The sequence below is a fragment of the Stegastes partitus genome, unplaced genomic scaffold (genome assembly GCF_000690725.1).
Source record: "Stegastes partitus isolate 25-593 unplaced genomic scaffold, Stegastes_partitus-1.0.2 Scaffold55, whole genome shotgun sequence".
NCBI lineage: Eukaryota > Metazoa > Chordata > Actinopteri > Pomacentridae > Stegastes > Stegastes partitus.
The window spans coordinates 772,758-784,339 of record NW_007577786.1 but is presented as its reverse complement, the minus strand read 5'-3'; the positions used below and the strand labels follow the sequence as shown (position 1 = coordinate 784,339).

The window sequence follows — 11,582 nt, the reverse complement described above, 5'->3', positions numbered from 1 at the left end:
AGCTCTGCTGAATTTGCACATTAAAGTCAGATTAAAGGTTGCTACAGCATATGTGACAGAAGTGTACAAAGACTGCTGTAGCTCAAGGGGGGACTGCGTTAAATCTGGTAAATTGCATCAAGCGATGTCGCATGAGGTAATGCCAGTTGGGGCAAAAGATTATGGTTTGTATGATTATGATTATGTAGCCCTACTCCTCAATCCTGCTTTAGACTGAACAATTCCCTGCAAAAACATGCATACCAGCTGTCACGGATCCCATCACTTTGCACTTGCAAATTTTGAGAGTTCATTCAGCTGCAGTAAAATGTAACCAATGTTATCCTGGTAAAAAAAAATGAAAAATAAAAATAAAATCACATCATTGACTTTTAATTTTTTATTAAGTAAGATTCAAAGATTTATTGTCATAGAAGATGTTGTCCAAGTGTTTGCATTAGAAACAGGACTGTTGGGGAGAACTAGCTGTTACTTGCATGGCTTTGAGCAGATTGATTCTACTCTAATATTTGCCCAAGGGGGTTAAACTAATTTAATACAAGGAACAGATGGAAAAACCTAACCTAGCTTTCTCCAAAAAGAATAAATCATCTTATCAGTGTCTCGTAATTTTGATATTTAAAAAAATCATTTGTTTAATTTGTGCACAAACACAACTGTAAAAGCAACAAGGTGTGATTTGAAGATTCACGTGTTGGAGACAGGACACCTGTTCTACCTGTGTTCTAATCTTTACTCCTGGCTTCATCTTCATAATATGCAGACAACTCAAGCCTAAGTCTCACTAACATGATGCATGAACCAATCTGTGAGTGGTCTGGTGTCCTTATGGGTAATGTAGGCACCTGTTGCTAACTGGAAAAATTAAGTGGGGGATAAAAACTTTTTAAAAAAATTGACCTCTGTGAATTTGACATTGTTATGGGAGTTCAGTTCTAAATCAGTAGAGATCTCTTAAATAGTTTTCCTTTTCCGTGGCATAAATGCTTTTTCAGGGAAACACAGCTGCGAACTGGATTTCAAACCACCACAACTCACTTGTTTCTGTGATACAGTTTCTTAAGATTAAAGGTGTCTCCTCTCTCTGAAAGATGTTGCTGGAGGAAGAAGAGGAAGAAAGAAACGCAAAAGAAATATGACAAGGAGATGAAGAGGGGAAAGATAAATGCTTAATGAAGGTATTTAAGGTGGAAATGTCAGTTCCAGGTCAGGTCTGGGGGAACAGTTTCTTTGCTGCCCTGCTGATTGCAGTAGAAATTAACACTAGTCTTCTTGGCAGTTGCCAGGTGGCACACAGCCAGTTCACACATCTGTAACACCTCGTACACATCTGCTCACATCCCTCTTAGGATAAACATAAATATGCAAATTTGGCACAGCATGAGCACATTGGGTTTTCAAATGTTTGCATGTCCCTGTGGCTCTACCTGAAACCCTGTTTAAAGCCAGATGTTTGGCTCAGTAAAGATGAGAGGATGCAGCAATAAAACGCTTATTAGAAGAAATCTTACAGCCACAACAGTACGTATAATTTAGAGAATATACAGCAGGAGTTGCTGTTGAAGAGTGGGGAGGGGTCGGGATCAGGCGGCTAATTCTCTGTCAGACATTATAAATCTGTTTCCCTGCTTCTGTCTCTCAACTGTCTGTTTCACTCAGGGGTGTGTCGTCGGTGATGCTGCTGCTATAAACACAAGAACACAGCCGAGAGAAGTCAACACAGCAAGAAGAGCTGCAGGAGGACATCGCTTCAAATAGGTATGTTTCACACTTTATGACACACTGTAAACCACAGTAATGGTTTCAGCAAACGGGTGGAATAAGAAGACAATTAGTATTTTTGTTTTGCGATTTTAAAATGCCAATGATTTTCAAAGTATATCAAACTACATTCTTCATATTTGCCCTAAAATCCATCTGAATGTGGGTTTTATCTGAGGTAAAGAGTAACCTGATGTGTCCCCTGTATCCCTGCTAGCAGTCTGTTGGCCTCAAGGTTTAGCCAGCTGTGTTTCTGAGCTCCAGACTGGAGTCCAGTAACAGCCAAATGGACTAGTGCACTAAATCTAGTCCGCTCTGATTTTTAGCGAGCTTAAAATAAGCCACAAACAAACATCATATAGCAGGGTCACTAAAAATAAAACACAACAGAAACTGCAACAACAACAGAACAGCTGAGAAGCCAAACAGGATGTCAAATTTAAATATGGCAAAAGTTTTTTTATGTTAAATTTGTCAGATTGATGTGTTTAATCATTATATTTTACAAGCTACAGTAAAAGTAAAAGTTTTTAAAATAAAGTGACAATGTAGATAAAAAAGCACACAACATGTCTGATGTGCTTAAATAGAAAGACTCATATCTTTAAGTTTAATTATTTATTTAAAGGTGCCCTACACTAATTTCACACATAATAGAAAGTTTGTGATGTAAACTGGAAGTGCAGATTGGAAAGAAGTGGATTAAATTGACTCATATGGGACTAAAAGCAACCTAAAATATTTTCATTTTGAGTCTCTCACCGTTATGAAAATACAACACTAAATTAGTCTCTTTCTTAAGACTGTAATGGTTCTTATGCCACAACTAGATTTTGAGCCCATGGAGAGTTCATCCTCAGTCATCCAGCCTGTCCGACAGAAACATCCAGGAAAAACAAAGGAGGTGGAAGACAAGAAGCAGGATGGAAAACTACAGGTGGAGCAGGAGACCACAGACGAAGGTAATTCTGCATTCAACCCACAAGATGATACTTATATCTGCTCAAACTGCATCTGTTGTGTTCTGCTTAGTCTACGTTTTGGGAACATATTCCTATTTTTCTTCAAGAATTATAACTCTGATCTCTCTAACCTGACTCACACTCTCCTGCCAAGCATTAGCAGATCAAAAAGCCATGGCGGGTGAGGCTCTGGACAGGAGGAACATCTGGGAGCCGAGTGTTTATTACGCACTGGGGAAGGAGTCTTTCTATTTCGCTGGACACGAGATCAGCATCCGCGAGTCCCTGGATACATACGGGGCTCTGATCTGGCCTGGGGTGAGCCCTGTCATAAAAAACAGCATCTGCACATTCACTGGCTCGTAAATGTGATAATGAGACTTTTATTCTATAGGCGATAGCTTTGTGTCAGTTCTTGGAGAACAACCAGCAACAAGTGAACCTGATGGACAAAGCGGTGCTTGAGATTGGAGCCGGCACTGGTTTACTCTCTATAGTGGCCAGTCTGCTTGGTAAGTGTACTTTACAATTGAAGATCATGGTTTTACATAATATGTCTGAAACTTTGTCCACAAGAGTTTCACAAGTCTTGATGGTAAAGTCTTCAGTAATGACATCACACATAATATGATTTTCCAGCTTGAGTGTCGTCTTGTGCGAGTGCTAACAGGAAGAATTAGTTGTAAATTTAAGTAATAATCAAATTAGTAAGATGCTGTACAATGCTGCGCTTCTTACTCGGGACATACAAACAATTTTGTTACTGTCAGAGTGTGGTGCTTAAGGAAAAGCAATAAAGTTGTGTCAAATCAGACAGAATTCAGGAAATATGTTGTTGTACCATCCAAGATTTTGTTCAGATTTTGTACTTATTTGTTATTTTGGACCCAAACCTAAGTTCTGTGAAATCTTTTGGCTGATGTTTGAGGATTTTATGTTTCCAGACAACATAGTAAACATTTTAAGTGTTTCATATCTCTAGAAGTATAACTCTCACAGCCATGAAATTTGGTGAGGACACAGAAAAAAGACATTTTCAAACAGGAGTGGTATTGGGGCCACAGAAATTGTCTGCAAGTGCAGATATATGTGGATGTATCCATATTTTCTATTAAAAACACAGTCTTTGGTTGACATTTCCCCAACTTTTGATGCAGCTAACATCAGTAGAATCTGATGTGTGACAGGTATTATAAACCAAGGTTCCATTTTTTTTTTGCTATTTTGAGATATCAAAATGGTGAACCGTACTTATTCATATGACCACAAAAACTGGTGTGCAAAAGACTATATATTGTCATTATATGTGAGAAGTTACAAGCAATGCAACTTAACAATATACAAGGACTATTTTGCCTGTTTGTCTTTACATATACCTGAAATGGACACTGAACAGAGAATCTGATGGTAAGTCAGCACACGTCATAATAACACAGCCTGTGTGTATGATGGTAAGTGGTGGCTGGAAAATATTTTACAGAACTTAGTTTTGGGTCCAAAAAAGTCAACTCTAAACAAAATCTGAGGCAATGAAGCACCATTGCTATCTACAGTGACATAGACTGACCCAAGTGTTTATTCCCTTGGATGCAACAATATGGACTGAATATTCTCATATTTTCTATGAAATTAACATTTTAGCTGTGTGGTAGACGTATAGAAAAAATCATGGTGCAGCTAAAAACACTGGCAATCTTTGTTAGGGGACCCCGAACATCCACCCACACAAAATTTTTGCATTGCAAACAGGCCAGCACTTGTAAAGATATCCTGTCATCCTTTAGCCTCCCATTAATCACACAGTGGAAACAAAAGTGTTAATTTATTCCCCATGAAATTAAATGCCTTTATACAAAGCAAACTCAATGCAAGCTACAGTACTGCGCCCTTCTTTTTCTTTTCTATTCATCCTTCTATCTCTATCAATAGATGTCTCAAAGAAAACATATAGTTAGAGCCCAATTCATTCTCAAATACTTGAGCATAAGCATTACTGAATTTTAACACCGACCTGAATGTGTTCTCTGTCTCTAAATATGCAGCGAGTCGCTGTAAAATTATTCTGTTTCAAGCCTGGAGAGGGGATCAAGGTCCAAGTAATGCTGTTGATGATATAACCAAAGTGGCTCTTAACATTCAACACCTCTGAAAAGACACACAATTGCATAAATGTCACACGAAGTGAGCTCTGCTATGCAGATCTTTTAAGAGTTCATGTTTTTATGTTCATTTATTTATTCATTTATTTGTTATTGTCTATGCAAATAACATTAAGAGACCAAAGCCAACCAATTTTTAGCCTGTTCTAGGCTGATGCTAAGTCATGTTTCCATTTTTTTTCTTTCTGAAGATGTAAAGAGGTTGCAGAGATAGTTTCATTTTAAGAAAGGTTCAGTATATTCTAATTTGTTGTCAATACAGAATATACGTTATTTTGTACAAATTATGTCACTGATTACTTTCTTTAATTAAATCCTGTATGGTCAAGATCCATTTGATTATGTTTTGTGGTTGTTTTGAACTTAGAGGCAGAAAGTAAAAGCTGTAAAGATATGAAGATGGTCTCTTCATTTGGCTGAACACAAGAGTCTTCATGCACTGCCAGCATCTGAGGATCTGAAGACTCAGTGGATCACTTTTGTTACTGATGTCACCAAAACAATCAGAAAGTTATAGTGTTAGCACGATGTGTGGCTAATGTAGCGAACATTATCATTAGCTTTGATTGTTGGCCCACAGGTCAGAGCTCTCTGGAAATTGTAATGCTGAAGGATATTCAGAGATTGTGGAATCTGTAAGGCAGATTTGAATGGATAAACAAGAACAAGGTAGTTTAGTGAGTTTTCATGTCGTCTCTGAAGCTTCAGTGCCATCAGTTTGCTTCTCTCCTGCTCTCTGTGTTCACATAAACTGCATTTAAATACAGCTGCATTCCCGATAAAGCTATTCTCAATACAATATTTTTCTGTTTCTGTTGTCAAACAGAAGACGTATAAAGCAGCGACTAAAACGCAGCACATTAAGACTACATGTTAACCAACAATCACTTCAGAGTCATTTCCAAACTGCAGCTCTGTGCTAAACTACTGATTTTATAACTTCAGCGTTTTCTGACAAACTCACCACACACAAGTTAAAAACAACTGTGCTTAGAATTTGTCTATATTTACATTTAAACAGATCACTCAGGCAGAATTTAGAAGTGATAGAAAGTTTTGGTCTCACACACTTATTCACATATATGTCAGCTTCTGTTTAGATTGCTCAGCATCAATCAGAGATGCAGAGAGAGTTTTCTTCCTGAAGTTATTGTAGACAGCAACAGATTAGCTGCATTTAAAGCTACAGACACTAAACCAGCCTATTTAGAGCAAAACTAAGTTATACAGTCATGATAAAATGAAGCATCTTTACACTATATTGAGCTAATAAAAATGGACGCAGTTGAATTCTGGAGACATGTAAGACTTTCACTAACTCGCTCTATATGTACTTTACACACTGTATGAGTTGTAGTGGTACTATGTGCAGTAGCCAGAACTACCTTCGCTGCCCTGCTGGAATCATTCTAGTGCAATTTTCACATCAAATAAACATACAATATGTAAAGACAGACCACCAAAGGCACCCACAAAATGCGTCATTGTCTTTTCACGTCTCTGTCTGTGGGGTTTCTACTTTACCAGGTGCTTGGGTGACGGCTACTGACCTCCCTGACATCTTGTCTAATCTGACCTTCAACCTCCTGCGCAACACAAAGGGCCGCTCCCGCTACACCCCTCAGGTGACGGCCCTCTCCTGGGGTCAGACGCTCGAACGAGACTTCCCCTACCCATCCTACCACTACGACTACGTGCTGGCAGCTGATGTGGTTTACCACCACGACTGCCTTGAGGAACTGCTGAAAACCATGCGTCACTTTTGCCGACCAGGAAGTCGGACGACGCTGCTGTGGGCCAACAAGATCCGCTTCCAGTCAGACCTGAGGTTCACAGAGAGCTTTAAGAGCAGCTTTAACACCACGCTGCTCACTGAGCTGCCACAGCAGGACGTGAGGATATACAAGGCCACAGCGAAGTGATAAAAGAGCTTTAGGAGTGGCAGTTTCCTGTGATGTTAAAGATTTTGAGTTTCACTTTTGAGGAAAAGAGGAAATTGCGTTTTCCTTTTGCTGATTTAAATCACGTAGAGAAACGTGTGGTTTTGCTCTGTGCTTATACAACATTCCTGGACAGTGTCATAACCATTATTAAGCAGAAATGAAGTTCCTGACTCAAGTTTCTATTTCAATAAGCTATTTTATTTGCCAGTGCTTTTTAGACATTTGATATTTCTGAATGTATTCAACTTTTGTTCACCAATTTGTTTTTCAAAATAAATCATATAGCCGTAAACGTTTCTCCTATATTCATATTTGTCTCTAGACAACATTCATCAAAGGTGCTCTGCTCTTGGCTTTTCGTAAAAAGAGTCAATCATTAGCCTTGAAATAAAACCTGAAGAGAACATTTTCCACAAACATGAAATTTTGCATTTCTGATGTCTTAGCTTTTGGTCATCCAACAGCTTTAGATATTAAAAACTAAGAAAAAGGAAAACAAAAGCACTTTCCATTAAATGGCATACACTCTATAGGAGCATAATGTAGTAGAGGAAAATAAACATCTCTCATGTTTAACATGTGACTGACTCTTAGCACCAAAGATTACACGTAACTAAAAGCCTGCTCAAAAATTGGCTTTTTAAAAATATATTTTAAATCTACAAGCATTACAATAACTTAGCACATGCACACACACAAATTCAACATATTGATGGTGAAGGAGGAGGAGGAGGAGATGAAGGGGGAGAGGCTGAAGGAACCAAAGAGGATTAATGTAAGAATTAAAATCATCAACACCTAAATCTATACTTAAGTCCATTCCTGGCTGAAAATCCACCTCCATTCTGCTCTTGCTGTTTCCAGTGTCCACATATAAAAGTCTTAAACTGCGATCAGAATGTTCAGAGGAGACTTTCGTCTGCTTCGACTCTTTGAGTCTTCATGCCGCATGTTTTAAAGGAATGAAAGTCTGTACACTGTATGGTTCATATATTTTCAGAGTGTTTGAGTGACTCTACGATGTGCAGCAAGTCGACGACTTTGCTGGCTGCTCTAGTATTGACTCCCTGCGGAGGTCGTTGGGTAAGCTGCCTTCGGGGCCCCAAAGGTTGAGCTCTCCATAGATACCCATGTCGATCATCTCCTCCTGCCAAGGGATGGGGATGTTGCCCGAAGAAAATTCATCAAAAAAGGTCTTGTCGGGATCCTCCAGGGTCACCCCCTTCACCGAGGAGAAAGCGCCGACATCATCCAGACTTTTAGCGTACACCACTTTAGGGTCGGGGACGAAAGGAGGAGGTAGAATACCTGCAGAAGTGATGAATGCACTTTAAAAATCTCATCCCATGCTCAGTGGATTAAAACCTGAATGATAATGAATACATTTAGAATGTAGATGATACCTGCATTAAGTTTCCTCCAGTTAATGTCATTGAAGAATGGGTGTGCTCTGATGTCATCGCAGCAGTTGTTCTTAAAACCCATCCTCTGGTCCACTTCTTTGGCCAGCAGCCCATCGCACAATGACTTTGCGTGCTCACTGAAATTGTCTGGATATTCCACCTTCCTGTTCAGCATGCGCTCCTTCATCTCCTCACGGTCAACCTGTGCAGAAGACCAACAACCTGTCGTCACCTTGTCTTCTCACAAAGTCTGCTTTTGTTGCCTGAAGTCACACATATAGTTGAAAAACCAACCTTCTCCCCCCTGTTTCTGAAAGGATTCTTAGCAGCAATGAATTCAAACAAGGTCACCCCCAGAGTGAAGTAGTCCACTGAGGTGTCGTACTTTTCTCCTTTCAGCATCTCCGGTGCCATGTACCCTGCAAAAAAATTCAACAATGACAAAAAAGGGCAATAATTAGATATGAAAACTGTGAAATTACCCTTTTAATCATAAGCCTGCAAACTGATTTCTCAGAAAACACAGATGAGACCCACCTGGCGTCCCGGCGTAGCCTTTGGTCAGTGTTTTGCCTTCTTTTAGCTCCACAGCAAGACCCAAGTCAGATATACGCACGTTCCCTGTGTTGACGAATAAAAACGAATCTTAATCAGCCAATAATTACACATGGACGATGTAAAATCCACCTGTGTTTACCTAAAAATGATTACCGTCATTATCTAGCAGCACATTTTCTGGTTTGAGATCTCGGTAGATGATCCTCTTCTGGTGGAGATGCTCCATACCCTGGATGATCTGAGCAATGTAAAAACAGGCTCTGGGCTCGTCGAAGCCGGGGTTGTTCTCATCCACCAGGTAGATGTGGTACCTTCAGGGAACAGCAAACAGATAAGTTTGGCTCTGTTATGTGTAAAAGGTATAGAAACTGCACATATTTGTAGTATTATGTGTTATGTATATAGACACAGCTTGCCAATATGTAGAGTAATGCATACAAAAGTCCTGTTGTTAGCTGCCATTGTGCTGCTGTTTTGTCAACTACTGTCTGCAAATGTTAGGATTCGATTTTTAAGAAAGACAGATGTTTTAAAATCAAGAAATCTCACTTTAAAGTTTATTTTATATATTTATTATCTGACTCAAAGTGGCTGGTAATTCATGACAAGCTACACAGTGTTATATTTTTTGATCAAATTGAATTAGTCTCATGTATTTTAAGCATGACAGCTAACATATTTGAACTGAATCTGAACACGTATCCTCCCAAAAAATTATACAGAGATACTTCAAGTGACTGATGCAGCTTGTCTGATGTGTCTGTCAGCAAGAAAATGTGCAAATTATTACAAATAATCCATCCTGCTGTGATTAGGGATGAATTGTGACACGTTCGGGAGATTATTAAATTCATTCCCAGCTGCCGTCACAGCTGACCTGAGGGAAAACATTCCTGTCACATCAGTCTTCAGGTCGACAGCACACCTTATGTTGGCAGTGAGGATATTAAAAGTTACTGCAGATAAACAGGGTCTGTCTGCCAGATTAACTAAAGCAACGGCATAGTGGTGAGGGAGGAGAAACACGTGCTACAACTGATCCTCAGCGAGCTGAACGTTCATGCTGGAGATGTGAGAGTTTTTCAGAATGTGAAGTTACTTGAGGTCTCCTCCGTTCATGATGGTCATGACGAGACAAAGCTCTTCCTTTGTCTGGAAAGCGTACGCCAACGACACAATGAAGCGACTGTGAACCTTCTCAAGAATTCTCTTCTCCACCATGGCACCCTACAGGAGAGAAGTAGAAGACAACTTTGACAAATAATGCACAAGTCAAATCTTTAAAAAAAGAAAGAAAACCTACGAGGAGGTTTCTTCCATCAGTTTGAGAGGAACTGTGCTGTATGTTTCTGTGTCATTTGGAAAAGAGGTTAATTTCAAAGGATGACCTCAGACAAGTCAAGGGCAAGATGTAACTGTGCCAAGGAGTTCTCTTGAGAAGAGCTTTTCAATAAAGCCCCCAGTAATCACTCTATCCCTGTCTCAGTGTTTAATACTGCAGGCTAAAGCTAAACGAGACAGAGGCAGGGACAAAGATGATTAGCACCGCTGCAGCCTGCTTCAGTGCAGGACACTCTCTCTGAAACCTACAGCCATGCAAAATGCCTTAATTATTCAAATCACGACACACTAAAAATCCTTTTTAAGAGTCCTGTGATTAACCTAAATCTGGTGCAAAAAAACAAAACCAATGCTGCTTTAATGTGGAAGTAATTACGTAAAGTGAAGCTTTCTGAAGAAGAGCAATGTATTCAGCAAAACCTAAAACTTACAATTTCATATAAACTGAGATTATACACATATGCACACTACAGTTCTGTTTATAAAGACTCAGAATAACAAAAAATCTTCCCTTTAAAGTTAGTTAATGTTGAGTCCCTGCAGCATGTGATTCTCTTTGACTCATTCTGGTCCAACAATTTTTTCTGATCAATTTTATTTTTACTAAATATTACAGAAAATACAACCAACAATGAATTCTTATGTGTTTTTGTGGATTAAGCTGCAAACAGGTAAAGCAGTTTAAGTAGGCCAAACTCTACCAGTTGCTTCATTAAAGGGATTTGATGCTTCGATCAGGTACAATAATTCTCTCACCTCATAGCCTTTCCTCTTCTTCAGCCTCTTCTTGTTGAGTTTCTTACAGGCGTACAGTTTTCCAGTGGCTTTCATCTGACAGGCAGACACCTCCCCAAACCCACCTTTCCCCAGCACACGGAAGTCCAGGAACCAGTCCGCATCCATGGGCTGCATCTCAAGCCATTTCCACTGCACGTACCTCTTCAGGTACATGCTCTCCAGGTAGAAATTGTAGGGGGCCTCTCGCAGAAAGTCCAACGTCGAGGCCAAGGCTGCAGCAAACAACTCGTCCCCTACGGCCTCCAGACCTTCCTTCACCTTCGCTATGATGTCCTCAGACAGGAAGGGACAGTAGTGTTTGGCAGTGGGATCCAAGTACCGCTGAACAATCTTTGAAGCTTTTTTCCCCCTTTCAGAGTCCTCTGCCATGTCATAGCCCTCGATGTCCTTCCACAAACGACAAGCGCCATGATATTCTTTATTTGCATCCAAGAATTCCCTAAAGAGACGCTTGCCAATCGGCTGTTCTACGCAGATGGTGTCAAAGGCCAAATCTAGGGTGTCCCTCAGGCCTTCGCACACGGTGATGTGGGGCAGTTTGAGGCGAGCATGGTACTTCTTATCCCGAGCTGCTGCTGGATTAGAGCCGTCGATGCTTCCACGGGCATTGATGTACGCAGAATTGGCTACCACGGTGGTCAGTCCTCCAATATCCAT

The 11,582-nt window shown here is 40.0% G+C and overlaps 1 protein-coding gene across 1 annotated transcript; it reads right to left on the bottom strand.

Annotated features, from left to right (window-relative positions):
* Nucleotides 1–7,840: 7,840 nt before the first annotated feature.
* On the bottom strand, nucleotides 7,841–11,582 carry LOC103352901 (rhodopsin kinase-like). The gene is made up of 7 exons (XM_008275609.1): nucleotides 10,884–11,582; nucleotides 9,886–10,013; nucleotides 8,940–9,097; nucleotides 8,766–8,849; nucleotides 8,523–8,647; nucleotides 8,229–8,430; nucleotides 7,841–8,133 (listed from the first exon to the last, which is right to left on the bottom strand). Exons 1-7 carry the CDS (start codon nucleotides 11,580–11,582, stop codon nucleotides 7,841–7,843), a joined length of 1,689 nt encoding a protein of 562 aa, XP_008273831.1.